Source organism: Phytophthora ramorum, assembly GCF_020800215.1.
Source record: "Phytophthora ramorum isolate Pr-102 chromosome Unknown Phyram_PR-102_s0005, whole genome shotgun sequence".
Taxonomy (NCBI): domain Eukaryota; phylum Oomycota; class Peronosporomycetes; order Peronosporales; family Peronosporaceae; genus Phytophthora; species Phytophthora ramorum.
In genome coordinates this window covers 316,843-334,808 of record NW_027150651.1, presented here as the reverse complement: position 1 = coordinate 334,808, position 17,966 = coordinate 316,843, and the positions used below count along the sequence as shown (strand labels likewise).

Sequence of the window (17,966 nt, the reverse complement as noted above, 5' to 3'; positions counted from 1 at the left end):
GCCAAGACGGCACTCTCAATCGCCCAATTCGCCCGACCAGCCGCAAGGACACCACCGCATTGTCCGATTACGTAGCGCAGTCGCCCAGTCGTTCCGAGTCTCTTAACGCCGTGAGCGTGTTAGGCTCACGCTTCTACATCCGTTCGCCGACCCCCCAGTAGCAGCAGTCAGGAACTCGCCTCCACCCCCGCCTCACCGCAGCCGACCATGGTGAACCTTTCGATGGACAGCAACGTGTTGGACTCGCCCGCGGACTCGCTGGATCTGCGCCAGCCGCCCGCGGGCTACAGCACCGCCAATGACAGCAGCCGCGGCGAGAGCAAATTCTTCGCGCTCAGCGTGAGCGGCACCAACATGGCCGGCAAGCCGTCGCAGCTCGCCACGCCCTTCGTGTACGGCACGCCCGTGGACAAGACGTACAAGACGTGGCCCTTCTTGACCGTGGGCCTGTGCGCCACCCTCGTCATCTTCGCCATCATCTACCACGAGCTGCCCGAGTACCGCGTGGGCTTCCGCTACCAACTCTACATTCTCTTCGGGGCCACGGTCGAGGACGCCGCGTGGGTCGGCGGACACCGCGAAGTCGTCGAGTTCGTCGTCAACTACGTGCTCATCGGCCTGCCGTTCATGATCGGCGGCATGGCGCTCGCGCTGGGGGACGCGCTCCCGCCTGTACCCACGGGTGCGCATCGCACCGTCATGCGGTTCCTCAAGCGCAAGATTTTCGTGGGCACTATCAACATCTCGTACGCCGAGTCGGTCTGTACGCTCGTGTTCCTCGGACTGAACGCCATTTGGTTCGCGGCCGTCTTCTCGCGCAACTACGACGACCTCGTGGAGGCCGAATCGACTGACGCAGCGTCCGTGTTCCGGCTCGTGGGGAAGGTCTTCGGCTTCAACGCCGTGTTGTGCTTTTCGCTGTTGATCATCCCTGCCACAAGGAACTCGTTCTGGATGATCTCCATGGGCATCGACTACTCGCACGCCATCAAGTACCACCGCTGGATTGGGTTCTTCACCGTGGCCATGGTGGCGCTTCACGCCATCCCGTACTACTACGCGTGGCTCAAGAGCGGCACCTTCATCGCGTCCGCCTTCCCGTGCCTGGATTGTGACTACGGGACGGAGGGCAAATCGCGTCTCCAGAACTTCTGCGGCCAACTGGCGCTGCTGTGCTGCCTCATCATCGGCGTGACGTCGCTGAGCCCGATTCGCCGCAAGTACTACGACGTGTTCTACTACTGCCACCACCTCTTCATCTTCGTGCTCTTCTTCAGCGCGCTGCACTTCTCGCAGTTCGTCATCTGGATGTACCCGGCCGTGTGCCTCTTTGTCATGCACCGCATTCTAGCTCGAAGCCAGAGCCGCATGCCGTGCGAGGTTGTCGACCTGGAGGCCATCCCCGGTGAGATCACGCGCCTGGTGTTTCGCCGATCGCCCGGCAAGTCTGGCCATTACCATGCTGGCCAGTTCGTGTACCTGCGTATTCCACTGCTGTCACACACGCAGTGGCACCCGTTCAGTATCAGCTCGTCGCCGATTGAGTACGAGGACACCTTCACGGTGCACGTCAAAAGCATTGGAAACTGGACCAAGTCGTTGTATGCAGTGGCTATTCAGGCGCGAGAGGAGCGCAAGATGCCACTCATCTACGTTGACGGGTTTTACGGTAAGATGTCCGACGACTTCCAGCACTACCCTGCGCTCGTGTTCGTGGCTGGTGGTATTGGTGCGACCCCCGTCATCAGTATTGTCGGCAAGATCTTGGACTGCATGCGCAACAACGACCCGAACATGGAGTTCACGCAGGTGTACTTCCACTGGACGTCTCGCGAGATCGGTATCTTTCACGAGTTCGAGCCTCTTCTCGATGCCATTGAGCAGTACGACCCGGACCATGTGAAGTTCAAGGTTCGTCTGTGCTTTACGGGTGACCAGCACCTTGGCGGTGTAGGCATCCCCAACGGCATTTCTCTCAAGCCCATGGACGACACGAGCATGGTCCCCACGCGTCCGTTCTTTCAGTCGTCACGGTCTGTGCCTCGTCAGATGCTGCTGTTCTTCGTGACGTTCACTTGCAGCTTTTGGTGTCTGTTCCTAATCCGGTACAACTACCCGATCCTGGGCGCTCTGCGCATTAACCAGAACATGTGGCCAATGCAGCGCGTCGTGGAGGTTCTCATCATGATTGCGGGAGCCTCTGTTGGCTGGGCCGTGGTCTTCACTGAGCCCACCCCGCGTTCTATGAGCCGGATGGAGAAGTCGCGCCTCATGCCTACTCTGGGCAGCTACGGCCCGCAGGAGACGATGGCCAATGTCGACCGTGGCGGCTCGGAGTACTCGCACTCGCTCTCGTTCGATGGCCAGGAGGTTCAGTTCCACCACCCTGTTAGCCGCTCACGGTTGAATGTGAAGGAGCTGTTCAACGAGGTCGTGAAGGAGCAGTCGCACAACTTCGCCGTCAACATTACTGGCATCGGCACGTGGGTATCAGGCCCCATGGGTCTTATCCACGCCGTGGAAACGGAGGCCTCCAACTTCGCCGGCATCTTCGATGTGCACTATGAGGAGTTTGAGATGTAGAACTACCCAACTGCTTAGCCAAGTGCGTATGTGTCGTCACGCCCACCGTCCGTCCGCTTTCGTCGTTAAAACCTAATTAGTAAGGTGCTTCTTGGAATGCGTGGAGCGCCCGTTGCTTTTGTCTTCAACTGCAGCATCAGTGTTTATCTCTATCCTCTCCTCGCTCGATTTTCAGCACACTGCCATTACAGTTCTCAGCAGGTTGACAATGGAGAATGGAAATTATCCGCAGCCCAAGAAACCAAACAATTCCCTGCACAGTAAAGCTGAAGCATCCAACAGCGAGAAGAAGCTCAGAAACCAGTGGATAGCACAGCGCAAACTGCGAATGTTGAGCACCAACGCGAAGGCAAGAAGTGAAAAGAAAGTCAAGGCAACGCCGTTCGATGTGTTGTCACAATCCCTCTTCGTTGTCATTTGGCTACCAAAGCTGCTGAGAACGCACGAGTCACCGCACGCACTTAGACGCGGCTCGGGTACAGCATGACGCGCACGCTCTTGCTGATGGCCTCGGCCGGCAGGTTCTTGGCGAACTTGGCGCGCACGACGCCGTTGCTGCCGTGGGCGCGCATCACCTTGCCCCACACGACGCGGAACTGGGAGCCGTTCTTCAGGGACTTGGCCTTGTAGATGTAGGCGATCTTCTTGCCCAGGTAGAAGTCCACGTCCTTCTTGTCGGTCAGGCCCTGGACCTTCACCAGCGCCGTGTGCGAGTACTGGTTGCGCAGGCCGCGCTTGTAGCCAAGGAACACACCCTTGACGTAGAGACGAGTAGGCTGACCGGCGGAAGCGACCATTTTAACAGAGTTCTATAGTCACCAAACAGCAACAACCCTCGTCAGTAAAATAATCCTGCACCTATAGATAAATAGTCCGCCGCCTTGTCCCCATTCCCCCCTTTAAAATCCCATATCGCTCCTGGACATTCGTGCGTCTACTGGGAGCTTTGAGTCGTCCTGTGTCTGCAGAGCGCCTGTCTGAGCTGCGAGGTGCGCGGTCTCTCTCTGTTGTATGGGCAGGCTGCATGGGGGAACGGAGGCGCAGGCGGGCGCAGGGCATCAAGTTCCTCACGTACCAGTCGGATGAATTGAACGAGCGAGGGACTGAAGGTGTGGGCGGCGTACACGACGACTGTGCTGCGGACTGGGACCCAATCGATTGGCGGCCAACGCCCAGTGGCAGAGACCTTTGGAAGTTTATATTACCTGCCCAAGTCGATCGCGTTAGATTAGCTTTGTATGGAGACGATGAGCTAGGATAGGGTAAGGGGATCTAGTATCGCAGGTACATACAAAGAATAGGTGAAAACGGTGGTGGCTACGGTGAGCTGCCGAAAGTAAGGTGGTGCGGAACACTATGTAAGTATGGAACAAGGACATGGCTACACACCGCTTCAACATGCAGATTGTTGCATTCACTACGCTGCTCTACTTGCGTCTATTTCTCCACGGCCGATTTCTTGGCAAAGAACGTGGGGGCTAGCTCCACGAGCCATTCTTTCTCGATCACGACCACCGACCGGATGTAGTGCTTGCTCGTGAACACCAGCTCGTTGTAGACCACCCACTTGGGCGGCGGGTTGCGCATGAATAGCGACGACGACGGGTGCACCTTGACGATCTCCGACCGGCCGCACATGGTCTTGTACGCGGTCTTAGAGCCACCCAGGCCCTCAGCGACTGACCGCATGGCCGTGTTCAGGAAAAAGCCGGCCACGATACTCTTGCGCAGCGGGTCGATGTCGGGGAAGCTCGAATCGATGGGCAGCTCCAGCTTCTCCAGGTACCCCTTCAGCTGCAGCCGCACGCTCTCCACACGCGTCATAGCACGGTAGTTGATGTAGTGGTCACGACACCACTTGTTGCGCTGCTTCGCTCCGCATTGGGTGTACCCGTTGAAGACGTTCAGCAGCGTGATCTGGTCGCCTTCGTACGCAACAAACCGCGCGCGCGACTGCGCCGCCTCCGCCTTCTTGTCGCGAGGAGAGTAGAAGATGGACTCGACGGACAGCATAGCCACCACGCTCAGCGCTTCTTCGGCACAGCCCAACTCCGTCGCCTTCAGCAGCATCACAGCGTACATTGGCTCCACGGGCAGTCCAGCCATCTGTCGGCCGCGTGTAGTCAGCTTGCCCTTGTTATCCAACGCTCCCAGGGCATACAGCTTTTCAAGAGCTTTGACCAAGGACGTCTTGAGGGGCTTCTCAATAAAGTCAAAGCCCAGCACGTCGTCGATGCCCATGCACTTCAGCTGCAGCACCACCACCTCCAAGCTCACACGCTGAATGTCCGGAATCGCCCGCTCCGGAAGTTGCTCGAAAGTCTCCTCTGGAAACAGTCGGTAGCAAATACCCGGAGCTTCTCGTCCAGCACGACCCGTACGCTGCCAAGCCTGCGCCTTCGAGACGGACTCTGTCTGCAGCATCTCCATACCGCTCGAGGCCACGAACGAGCGCTGCTTCACGAGCCCCGTGTCCACGACGAATCGAACACCGTTGATGGTAATGGACGTCTCTGCAATATTCGTGGCGAGGATCACCTTGCGCACCCCTGACGGTGCCAGTTCAAACACCTTCATCTGCTGCTCGCGCGGCATGGCAGCGAAAATCGGGCACACCATGAGCTTCAGCGCATCAGCAGGTAGTGACCGCGCGTATTCTTCCAGCAGCGTTTCCAGCGTCTCAATATCTTCCTGGCCCGTGAGAAACACGAGAATACTGCCATTGCTCGTCTTCTCGTCCAAGTGAATCTGCAGCACCGCCACCAAGGCTGAGTCCAAGTAATCCGGCTGCGTCTTGGCCGTGTAGAATACGTCGACCTGGAACATCCGCCCCGGGATCTGAATCACCGACGGCTCAAAGTCCGCAAAGAATCTGCGGAACAGCGCCACGTCCAGCGTCGCCGACATGACCACGACCTTGAGGTCTTTGCGTTTGCGCATGGCGCGCTTGACAATGCCGAACAGAATGTCCGTCTGAAGCGTGCGTTCGTGCGCCTCGTCCAGCACCACCACCGAGTACCTCTCGAGCGTCGGGGACAGCAGTGCCTCGCGCACTAGCATACCGTCCGTCATGAACTTGAGCCGCGTGTTCTTGGACGTCGTGTCGTCGAAGCGCACGCAGTAGCCCACGGCGTCGCCCAGCGGGCCGCGGTTCGCCTCCTCGCACACGCGCTGGGCCACGGTGATGGCCGCTACGCGACGCGGCTGCGTGATGGCCACACGGGCGTGGGCGCGGTCACTCTCCCATATGTACTGCGGAATCTGCGTCGTCTTGCCGCTGCCCGTCTCGCCCACGAGGATCACGACTTGGTGGCCATTCACGGCCTCGATGATTCGGCTGCGGTGCGCGTAGATGGGCAGGCGCTGGCGCGTGCGCTGCAGCTCCGTGATGGCTGGACTCGCGTGCGGACGCTTCTTGTGGTGCGTGAAGCTCGGGCCCGACGACATCGGACGCTTGCGCTGCGCACCATTGCCACGACTAGGAATCGCCATGCTTTTGGTTGGAGGTAAAGTGGCAATACTGAAACCAAGAGAAAGGCAGTGTGAAAATTGGGCTGATGCGATTTTTGATGCAAAAAAATTGCTTTTATAAGCGCTTTCGGGCTGCGTGTCGCTCCTACATCCGGCCTTTGCGGCCCATCGAGTGCATGCGCTGCTTGGAAGGTGCTCTGCTCAGCAGACACGTCGTAAGAAACACGAGGCAAGAAAAAGAAGGGTATTTACAGTGCTCACCCTCGTCGTGGCCCGGCATCCGAGTACAGATTGAAGTCTTCGCCTGGGCGGACGTTTCCACCAGCACTAGCAAAGCCCTTGCCTCGCTCACTTGTACGAGAAGCCATCTTGGTGCGAATACCCTCCTCCCGGGTTCGCTCGTCTTCCTCCTGCTTCTCCGCCAGACTGGCATCAACAGTAACAATGTTAGAAAATACTCCAAGCTAGACACCGCGCTCCGCAGCGACTCCTACTTGAGAATCGAGTTGATCTTCTCGCAAATGTCCGCAGATTGTGCCTTCCAGTTGGTGAGTTTCTGAATCATGTCATCAATGTCCTCATGGTGCGTATCACGTCCAACTGCGTACTTGACGACGAAGCAGCGCGACTTCTGGTCCAGCTTGCCTTGAATCAAACCCTACAACCGGCACCTGTAAATACAGCAACCAAACACCAATCTACGTCCTCGTCCGTACCGAGTAGATGGTGTCGATGAGGATATCTTCCACTTCGCGCACCGTCGACACACCCAGATCCTGCATCAGCGTATCGTACGGGATATTCTGAGAAGCAGCAGCATTCCTCCGTGAGTCCACACCTCAAAGGCCAATTCCAAATATTCAGCTGCCACTACCTTGAATCTGTGCGCCAGCGACACCGTCGTGAGCTTCTTGAGCTTGTTCACCTGTTGCGGTGTCAGTTCCGGCAGTTCGTTCTTCCGGGCTGCAATAGTCAGCATCAGTCGCCAATACTCTGTCCATATATAACCCCATACTATTGCATTGCACCCACCGACGTAGTCGTTGTACGTGCCGAAGCAGAAGATGCGCAGCAGCTCGTAGTGCTCGGTGTACTCCGACCCGCGCAGCGCCTCCACGTTGTCCATGTCTAGCAGTTCGCGGAACACGAAGAGCTTCTTGTTGCTCAGCACCTGCTGGATCAGCGCCACGCACGCGCGGCCGCGCGCATTCTTGGCCAGCAGCGTGAATTGCTCGAGACTCGCTGCCCCCGCTGCGTCGAACGCCATCACTAACGTCTTCCAGATACAAAACTGAGTCAAATCTAACAAAAGTGTGTATTAGTGTGCACCACATAATGTACCCATCGTAGATCTCTTTTCAATGGTATTTCAATAGCACTTGCATCCCTGCGTGCTCGTTGTCCGTTCTTGCGTAGGTTGCTCGTGGCAATGCCTCCAGTCGCGAAGACGCGCTCTTGAAACACATTGGAAGGAGATATGGCCAACCAGACACGAACCAGTGCCGCAATGGACGGGAACCGGACGCTGCCAGATTCACGAAACCAGAGAAGGATATTCACGTGCTCGCAGGCAGCTTCAATACTCCTACAAACATAGTCTTCCACTGAAAAAAAATAACGCACGAAGCGCAGCAAAAGCGCTCGGACAGGATCCCGGCGTCGTACTGCTCGTTGCTGCATACGTGATGACACCAAGGCCAGAAACTACACTCGAGTCCGTCGTGGTTAGCTCGGCGTACGAGCAGTCGAGGATGACACGTCATGAAGGGTGTGAGTGAGCTGAAAGAGTGCGGAGGAGTCTTTGGTTGCTGGAAATTCGCAAAATGAGCACACAAGTTAGCCGAGCCGCGCAGTTTTACGGCAAGAAATTCTCTTCCAACAGGGAAGAGCGCAAAATAGGTCATTGGTAGATCAGGTCAAGTTAGGTCACGCCATGCAGCTGGTACTACAGAACGGGCGAAGTGTTGGCGTACAGGATTCCCTTGGAGTACAAATACAGAATAGCAGACTTGTAAACCGGTATCTGCGGAGTGCAGAAGTAGTTTAAGGAAATGTGCATACAGAACATCTCTGAGTAAGCAGGCAGTGCTGCTAACTGCCCATCGGCTAAGCGAGATATCATCGAACACTCGCGTTGTCCAATAGGAAATTACCTCCCTAGTAGTCAGATAGTACCTATATTACTCATAATTTGTTCTACTAGCTACAATAGTAGTAGTATAAATCTGAGTCGGTCTGAAACTACTATCTACTATGGTTTATAATACTATGTGGATAGTAATTAAAATAGAATAAAGTACTATATGCCAAATTACTGTCAATCTCTGCTTGTAGGTTCCAACCTTTATATTTTGTTTGGCGCGCTTTTTTCTAGGAACTTTTGACAATGGACGCGGAGCTGGAGGCAAATATTCAGCAGGCGCTGCCGAGCGCGCTCAAGATGGCGCTGTACGCGGCCAAGAAGCAGCACATGGAGTTGCTCAAGTACACGTTCGAGGGTGTGGAGTCGCTGTGCAACAACGCGGCGTTCCTGAAGGACCTGGAGGAACAGCAGCACCTGCAACAGCTGGACGAGGCGGCCAAAGGGTTCGCCGTGCTAGGCACGCAGCTTGAGCGCTACAAGGCGCAGCTGGAGAAGCTGGAGCCGCTCGTGGAGAGCGGGAAATTGAACCAGCAGAAGATTGACAAACTGCTCAAGGACGCGTTGGCCACACCCCGCATCAATGCCACCAAACACGATTTCTACAAGAAGTTCTGTGACCGAGCAGGGGTGGGTGGTGGCTGCAGTTGCTACAGAGGAGAGTTATTGTTTCTGATGGAGGGGGGGATTTTTACATTGGTTGCTGGTAGATTGAGCTGGCCATGGACGGAGATGATGACGTGTTCATCCAGGAGAGTGAGAGCACTAGGAGCACGATCTGTCCGGTCACGCAGATGGAGATGGTGGAGCCGCTCAGGAAGTACGTGACTGTTTACTGGTGCTGGTGGCGATATGGATATTTAACAATGGTGTGCAGTCCGAGATGTGGCCACTCGTACTCGAAACAGGGTATCCAGTCGCACTTGCAGCACAGCAAGAAGTGCCCAGTCGCAGGTATGCGTCGATGGATTGAGGATTGCTGTGAGTTATGTATGAAGTGCTGACGACTGTGTGCAGGCTGCCCCCAGAAATTGGCGTTCAACAACTTGGAACGCGATGTCGAGATGGAGGTCATTATTTCGCGCATCCAACACACTTCAGAGCAGCAGCGGTCGCAGGCTGCGGCCCCGGTGGATCAGGGTGATGACGATGAGGAAGAGGAATATGTCGTCGAGTAACGTTACCGCTCGGCACGTAGTACAAGCGGTTTCTCAAGCAGCGTTCGACAACCTTCTCGGTATTTGATTGCATTTTGGAAACTCGATATCGACTTTTATTTTTGCTGCTCTAACAGCACATTCGCTATGCGCGCACTATTACCCCCGTAGCACCCTCGATGAGTGTTGCATGAATTTACGTGATGTTAGCTTAGCATCAATGGTATTGCTTCACAATGCGATTGTATTGGTGAAGCTGGATTGCTCCTCTGTCAGTGAGGAGTTGGCTTCTGTGTGCTGAGCAGGGAATGAGCCGTTGAGCCTCAAAACCCAGGCGAAAAGTCTTCTTGCGAGCTGTTCAACATTGCTGTAAAAAAGTCAAACTGCCCGGATGAAGTCTGTCGAAGCCCCAATTTGAAAATATCGACTATCACCGCGGCTGAATAATGCCGAGTGACCAACTGTAAGAATGTCAGCTTCGAAGGCAGAGCAGCTTGAAGGAACCCTTCTCAAGGCCGCTGCCTCCTTGTACTATATCCCGCTTCCCGTCTATCATTAATGCTTTCGGTGATTATTTTTTCGGGTGACTCAGTAGAGTTGCTTGTTGCTTTTACTGAGACGGCGCCGTCCTAAAAATCATCTCAGGCGTTGAGTACGCCTGGTGACATTAGCGCACATGCTATCGGTAAGCCGAGCAACGATACCGCTCGGCTAGACCCGAGCGGTATCATTGTCCATTTCCCCTAAAGAGCTCATGTATCAGTATAGCGACGGAAATTTTGAATAGGCTCCATGGCAAAAAAACAACAACTAACCACTAAAATGTCTACCCCTTGAAGTCTGCCTTTTACCTTCCATCTTCACGATCTGCACCACATCAGTGTGGGGGTTTCAGCAGTTTGCGCTTGCTCTTCTCTTCGGTGGTCGGTCGTTAAAGCAGCAGGCGAGGAGAATGTGGTCCCTCCTCCATCCGGAGAAATTCCACTTGCCCAGTCCTCCACCAGCGAGCTCGTCCCCACCCGCCCCCAGTATGTTGTCGCGCTCGCAAGTGTGCCAACAGCGGAAAGCATCGCTCTCGCCACCATTCGGATGTACACTGCATCACGACGCGTCATACCGAATGCCTACAGAACTCGGAAGTACGCTGCCCAAGAAACGCCGTCCGCGACTAACGACACCCCCGCAGCACGATCGACTCCATCGTCCACGCCCACCCCAAACAAGACGAGTCGAAGTCAGGTAAACCCTATCGGTGGGCCCCCATGCGTTTCGTGGTGGAAATGCTGAAACGAGGTCTTAGCATCACACAAAACCAATCGTTCAAGGAATCGCAAAGCTTATGGGGGTCGACCGTCGAGTATTGGCCGCATGGAGCAGGACATACTGTGTAGACTACAAACTACAATTGTAGACTACTGGTTTTCTCGCGACGAAGCTGCACCTCAGAAGCTCATCGATTTGCTCGACGGCGCAGAGACCTCAGTAGATATCGCTCTGTTCATCTTGACGCATCCTGAACCGACAGACGCTATCATCCGGGCCTCCCAGCGTGCTATCGTTGATCGGGCACAAATCTCCGAGAAAAGCTCAGCTATGATGATCGAAAACGGGGTCAACGTATTTCACGCAAAGGCCCCAAACTCATGCACTGGAAGATGGTCTGTTGCCTTGCAAAACAACTGGAAAGGTGAGATACCCGCGGTACTGTTCATCTGTAGCCCACATACACACACAGGACAGGGTTCTGCAACTTGAGCTTTTGCGCTTTTGCACAATCGCCACAATAAACGGAGCTGTTCTGCGTGGCGGCTTGGAGCTTCGGCCGAGTGGCTGGCTCAAGAGTTTGTCTGCAGTGAGAACGAGAGAGAAATGTAGAGGAGATGAAGGTGCTCCGAGGTTTTCGGGATCCCGAGTTTTGGATCACCCGGTGCTACACTGCTTTCGTCCGGACCGGTAAGAAGGACATCAAGGCCATCTGCGAGGAGCACCCCGGCTGGAATCGACGGACGGTCGCGCATTACTACGCCATGTACGAAAATGGAGAGAGTTTGCAGCCAAGGTGTGGCATTGTGGCACCGGTCGAGCATTCTGAAGGCGCGTGCAGAAGGCTGCACCATTCGCATGATCGTCGACGAGCGAAGCGCGCTCCAAAAGAAAAAAAACATGACTTGGGTACGCAAGTGCGGGGATCCAGGTCGAGACTGGACGCGTGGCCAGCTTCATGGTCCACAACAAGTGGACCATCGTCAACGGCGAGTTCATGTTAGAAGGCACGGGCAACTACAGCGCGGTTGCGTTCGATAGAGCCCGCCATGCACAGACCTTTGAGACGCGCACGGGTCAGGCGCACCTTGATTCGATCAAGCGCGAGTTCGAGCAGCTCTGGGAAGAAGGACGGGTGCTTCAATGGGCCTCGAGGCGTACTGCTTGCTTCATGTACTTGGGGGAGGACGAGGACGTTTATGTGTAGGATATGGTTGAACGTGCAAGCCAGTAAGTAACTTTGTTGGTGCCCACTTTGACTTGGGCTTACATTGGCCGTGCAGGAGTGCCATCGTAGTTACAATAGAAGCTCGAGGATCATGATGAGTCCTCTCAGTCCCTACCAGCCAAAAAAGGCAAACTGCACCTAGCGCATTGAGCTGGCAACGGCAGCCCCATCGATGGCGGCTCCAGCTACAACGGGATCTCCGTCACTTGACTCGTCCCTTCAGTCCACTGCTGCTTCTTCGTCGCTCGACAATTTGATCGCGTCTGCTGGATCGGGTTCGTTCATTGATCCGAGTTCAGTAGTGGTAAACGGCGAGCTGCTACCAGCGAGATCAAGTCGACGTACCGCAACTGGGTGGGGCCTCGCGCCGTCTCCCCCGACGCCGCGTGCTACCGTGAAGCACTCATCATGGACGCATGCCCGACCAACTTCGACCAGAACGAGGTTACCAACACGTGCTGGGCCGAGTGCCCGATCGCCTACCCGGTCGAGTGCGGCATGGAATGCATCCGTCAGAACGATGACTGTGCGATGGAGGTGCTCAACAAGGTCGGTGCTGTAGCTAGCACGTCTAGTCATCGCTACCGTTGGTGCGTCTCAGAAACTGTGGCAGCTTTCAAAGGGTGCGACGCGCGCATTCGACTGCGCTAACATGATGATCGGTACGATGAGATCCATCATCCGTTACGTGCGTAACATCAAGACCACGGACCCGCGGGCCTCGACGGACAAGATTTTCAACATCTTGCACCAGTCGAACAACATCGTGACGGACCTGCCGATGGCCATTTACATTTGCATGGGTTGGGACTTGCCGAGGCCTCTTATGTCTCGGGTCGTGTGCTTACGACGATGAACTGGATCTTGCTAAACGCCATCGGGTACAAGGACGACCTCGTGTCTAGCTGGAGCAAGTTCAAGGCTTTCTTGATCGGCGCCAACTTCACGGAGGCCGCCAACAAGATCAACGAGACGGAGATCGGGACGCTGAGCGACGCCCTGAAGGCCAACCCCACCTGCGGCTACGACTTGCGAGTGATGACGGACCGCACGTGACGAGGAAACGCAGCATAATGCGGGTCAAGATGAGAACGTGATACTTGCCCTCATGCTGTCCACGTCGTGCACACGGACGGATGCTGAGTCTGTCGGTGTTGATGCACTTTCAGTCGTCGACCGTAATCGCTTCCAGTTTTTGAGGGACGCGAACATTTTTCTTGAGTCAGGGAAGAAGCTAGTGTTTTACCTGGTGCGTCTTCGTTATCGAGCTCCGATTCTCCGGCAGAACGACCAGTCGGAAGTGAAACAATTGATGCAGAGCATGATCTGGTATTCGATCACCGGCGCGAAGATCGACGGTGGCACGTTGCACGATGCCGAGTGGACCAAGAAGCTGGTTTTCTTGAATCCTGCCAACGAAACACTGTCGCAGCTGTGGGAAAGTGGAGAGAGAAGCACCAGCTCGGAGCACGAACGTTTTGCACTTATTGGCTGGCCTGCTTCCGCCGACATAGTGAACGCAGTCGCATTGTTTGGAGAAGTGTCCTGTGTGCCTGTAATTCTTGCACAGTGCTACAACGCTCCGAATGCTTCTCAGCGCCGAACTTGATGAAAATGGATGCCATTTCGCTCAAACTCTCAAAATCTTCGAGAAGAGCAATGCATCTGTTGAGTTTGTACCCCTTTGCCGGGAGCTAGGTGCTGCCATCGTTGACTTGGGTGACACTACACTGATCCAGGCGTTTTTCAAGAAGTCTGTTGCCCAGCTGAAAGACAAGGACAGACAGTTATTTCTCCAATGGCTTCCAGCTCTCGTGCGCACATTTGGATGGGCATACGTTAGTGCTGCCACACTGAATGCCATCGACGTGCAATCAACTGAAATTCGCTCGGATCGAGCTTTGGATCTCGCAAACACATTCCATGACAACGATGCTGCACTTCTAGCTCTCGTAGAGTTTGCGCTGAAGAAAGCTCACGCACGGTGCTCTGGCCACGCCGATGCATTCGTATCTTCGGGTAAGATCATCACACTTTTAAAGCTTGCGCTGGCGTGTGGAAACCCTCAAATATTTGCCGGTCTATCAACCATACTGAACAAGATCGATGGCAATCTTCTCCACACAGTGATTAATGCGCTCTCGAAATACGTCAATGACTCGAGTTTACCTGAACAACGTGCTACGCTGGCCTCACTTGCAGCGAGACGTCGTGAATGGCTATTCGCTGAGATCGAAGACACGAAGCAACCACTGGACTTGACGAAGCGCGAGATCTAGGCAATGCTAGCCGACAACACAATCGGCTCCGCGAAGTACTTTTCAATGGTTACCTGTCGATTGGAACAGATACAGAACGGATCAGGTTTTGGATCAGGTTTTTAGATACTCCAGGATAGACTTCAGGATGTGAACATGGGAGTTGGTGCATGTGCTGCTGCTAATGCGGGTCGGTGGTAGGTCTCAGTTTGCAGCAGGCAATGGCAGACACAAGTGCTCAGTCACCGGCGCGAGGTGGAGTGCGCGTTATTGGGTCACAGGAACGAGGTGCTGGGTCGCTGGGGCGAGGTGCTGAGCAAGAGTCACTGGAGCAAGAGTCACTGTCACCGAAGCAAGACGACGAGGGAGATGCTAAGTTGCCAAAGAAGCATCGTCAAGAGCGCACGACGTGCTACTTTCAAGGTTACAAGTACACGCGTTCATGGACTTCATCAAAGAAGGTCGTGTATCGTTGTTCGACATTCCGACGCACAAAGTGCAAGGGGACTATGGAATTCCGCATCTCGACAATGGGCTACTCCAATGCGCGACCGCATACATGCCAGGTCGCGCAGGTTGCTAGTGGACTGTCCGATGTCAACGAGGATATGAAGGCCATGGCAGACAGCTTGGCTATTGCTGACGTCGCTCGACCGGTTAGAGAAATATGGCAGGAGCTGCGCAGCATCTTCTACGGCAATGACAACAATGTCATGCTTGGGTTGTCTGAGTCACAAGTGGTCAACCGCGTTTACAGAGCAAGATCTCTTCACTACAGTGGCAACGTGCACGGATCGGTGGAGATTCCACCACTCTCGCTTGCACTCAATGAGTCGGTGTCATTTTTCCAATTTCACTTTGTTTCAGCAAACCGCCACGATGTGAACAGTCCAACACGTTTGCTAGGGTGGGCTCATCCAGCGCTGGTGAACTTGTTTCGCTACCACAACGTGTCGCTCTTTATCGATGGCACCTTTCGGTGCGTTCCACGCAATTTTCAGCAATATGTGGTTTTCATGGTTCATGACTGTGCGTCAGGCCTGTACATCCCCGTGTTTTATATCCTAAGTACATCGCGCAGTGCTGATGCATATTGGGATATGATGCACTTTGTTCTCCAAGCTACTGACCAGCAACTAAGTCCAGCCGAAGTCGTATGCGACTTTGAATCGGCTTTAGTGGAAGCGGTGCAAACCCAGTTCCGTGACGCCATTGTCTTGGGTTGTCTATTCCACCTGAAGCAGGCGCTGCGGCGTGCGATGAAGCGGTATGCTATACCTGATGCAGAATGCAGTATAGCGATGACAAGAGGCGTCATCGATATGTTGACAGTGGCCAATCCGGATCAAGTGAAGTCGCATGGGATTGCTTGGGCTCAGACGGAAATCAAGCAACGCTGTGAGAAGCAAGGAACTGCGTACTCAAACGCAAAGAGGCAGGAGTTTTGGGTGTACTTTAAGCGTACTTGGATTGACGGATACTCGGTGGGGCTTTGGAACGTGTACGGTCTTGATAATGAGCTTGTTGCGCGCACGAATAACCCGCTCGAGCGCTTCAATCGCATTCTCAACACGCGCTTCCCCACTCCACACCCTTCCATGGCCACGTTCGTGACCGTGATCAAGCAACTTTCAGCCGAGTACGTTCAGCAGCTGGGTGATATACCTCGTGACCGTAGCAAGCGCGTAACGCGAGAGACCATTGAGCTGCCCATTGCCATCGATCTACCCAAGGCGTTCGAGGATGCGACCACATTTGACACTGATTCTGCGCCAGCGTCGGCAGCTACGACTTCAGATGGCGATGCACCACTGTATCATGAAGGTGCCTGCCAGCACGGTGCTGCTGCTGTAGTGTTGTAGTAGTCTAGCTATCTATCAACTAGCTAGTAGCTTTGCATTAATTTGCCAATGCCCTTTGCCTGCTGTCATGAGTGTGTTCTTCACGTGTTGCCTTCAAATCGGCCGGCCCGATCCAAAACCTGATCCGTTCTGTATCTGTTCCAAATTCAAATCTACCTTTTCAATCGTCGCTGACTTTTTGAAGGTGTCACCGATGAGCACGAGATTCCTGGGGTTAAGGCTCTACCTAGTGGACACATCGTTCGAGTTCAAGTCGGTACTCTTGGGGACTCGCCATTTCGCGCCTCAGTATGGGGGACCAGATGGCGGAATACGCGGACCACTTTACCGGTGGATTGGTGACGTCCTGGGGGGGGGGGGGGGGGGGGGGGGGGGGCTTTGGTTTGAGTCGCCATAACCTTTTCGGGGCTACAAGCGACGGAGGCAGTGATGTCAAATGGATGATGAGGGACGGTCTAAAGTTGTAGCGGGAGTGGTGCGTGCCGCACTTCATGCATGCGGCAACCAATACTGTTTTCGGCATCGTCGGTGACAACAGCTCGTCCAAGAACCCAGCCATGACCGACATCCTTCGACGCATCACCAAAACGATGTACAAAACGCAGCACGTCGAAGGAAAGGGCACTCTATTAAGCGAGTTATGCAGCGTTATGAACCCGGAGGGTGTGCATCCACGCTAGCTCTTAAACTTCCGCACGCATCGATTCCTGGGACTCACGCGCGTCGTCCGACGCATTCTTCTACTCTGGAATCCATTGGTGCAATGGTACGAGGAGCGGGCCACAAAAGCCCGACGTGAGAACGTGATGCCGCCGGAGTCCTTCCCACTAGCTCGGTAAAAGATGGAACTCATTCAGGTGCTCTCACTGCTGGAGCCGATCTCGAAACTAAATCAGATTGGACAGGCCGAGTCGGGGGACCAATGCAACGTGCTTCTTGGACTCTACAAGCTCCGAATATCCTTGTTGGACATCACCACAGCCTTGAAGGACTGAAGACGGAGAATCGGTTCTTCCGACCGGATGAGCTGTACGATCTCGCATCGACAACCCGTTCGCTACTTCACAAAGGGTTTCGTCGGGTTTTCTTCCGGCGGTACACCGATCGTGATACCATGAACGTCTGCTCCTTTGCCTTTGAGATGCAACTATTTCTTCACCCCAACTTCAAGCATCCATATGGAGCGCTGATAAAGGTGTTACCAAGGTCAATATACAGGCAGGTGCCTCCAAGCAGGTAGCTGACCGACACTACACGAAGATTCGACGCATTATCATTGACAGCGGCTGACGCCGAGCCGACGTCGACTGATATCGTTGCCCCACCGTCAGCTACTGGGTTATCAGAGGACTTCGTGGAGCTCTTCACGGAGACAGCGAACGAGGTGGCACCACCACATAGACTGCGGTGCACGAGCAACGCATCGACGATGAGCTCGACCGCTGGCTGACAACGCCTACTTCGCTTCAAGCGATTCAACCCGGTGCGTTTGACTCAGTTCTGAGCTTCTGGAAGCGCCAGCAAGAGCTGGACAACTTCCTGCTTCTTCCCTTGGTTGCGCGCGTGCTGTTCTCAATGCCCTCATCATCGGCCCAAATTGAACTCGACTTTGGGATGGCAGGCAGGATGGCGACCCCCACCGCAGCTCGATGGCGCCTTACAACGTGGACATGGCCACATTTCTGAGATAGATTTGAATTTGGAACAGATACGGAACGGATCAGGTTTTGGATCGGGCCGGCCGATTTGAAGGCAACACGTGAAGAACACACTCATGACAGCAGGCAAAGGGCATTGGCAAATTAATGCAAAGCTACTAGCTAGTTGATAGATAGCTAGACTACTACAACACTACAGCAGCAGCACCGTGCTGGCAGGCACCTTCATGATACAGTGGTGCATCGCCATCTGAAGTCGTAGCTGCCGACGCTGGCGCAGAATCAGTGTCAAATGTGGTCGCATCCTCGAACGCCTTGGGTAGATCGATGGCAATGGGCAGCTCAA

At 54.6% G+C, this 17,966-nt stretch overlaps 4 protein-coding genes across 4 annotated transcripts; 2 read left to right on the top strand and 2 right to left on the bottom strand.

Moving 5' to 3' along the window:
* Positions 1-207: 207 nt before the first annotated feature.
* Positions 208-2,583, top strand: KRP23_5781 (Ferric reduction oxidase 7, chloroplastic; the record flags this gene model as incomplete). Its single annotated transcript, XM_067890889.1, has 1 exon — positions 208-2,583. One exon carries the CDS (start codon positions 208-210, stop codon positions 2,581-2,583), a length of 2,376 nt encoding a protein of 791 aa, XP_067745298.1.
* Positions 2,584-3,044: 461 nt separating this feature from the next.
* Positions 3,045-6,075, bottom strand: KRP23_5780 (ATP-dependent RNA helicase DHX8; the record flags this gene model as incomplete). Its single annotated transcript, XM_067890888.1, has 3 exons — positions 3,045-3,392; positions 3,659-3,719; positions 4,103-6,075. 3 exons carry the CDS (start codon positions 6,073-6,075, stop codon positions 3,045-3,047), a joined length of 2,382 nt encoding a protein of 793 aa, XP_067745297.1.
* Positions 6,076-6,199: 124 nt separating this feature from the next.
* On the bottom strand, positions 6,200-7,321 carry KRP23_5779 (COP9 signalosome complex subunit 7; the record flags this gene model as incomplete). The annotated part of the gene is made up of 6 exons (XM_067890886.1): positions 6,200-6,251; positions 6,316-6,480; positions 6,549-6,712; positions 6,771-6,857; positions 6,929-7,017; positions 7,087-7,321. 6 exons carry the CDS (start codon positions 7,319-7,321, stop codon positions 6,200-6,202), a joined length of 792 nt encoding a protein of 263 aa, XP_067745296.1.
* Positions 7,322-8,440: 1,119 nt separating this feature from the next.
* Positions 8,441-9,372, top strand: KRP23_5778 (E3 SUMO-protein ligase NSE2; the record flags this gene model as incomplete). The annotated part of the gene is made up of 4 exons (XM_067890885.1): positions 8,441-8,824; positions 8,905-9,014; positions 9,072-9,148; positions 9,212-9,372. The coding sequence occupies 4 exons, from the start codon at positions 8,441-8,443 to the stop codon at positions 9,370-9,372; spliced, it is 732 nt and encodes a 243-aa protein (XP_067745295.1).
* Between the last annotated feature and the right edge of the window lie 8,594 nt (positions 9,373-17,966).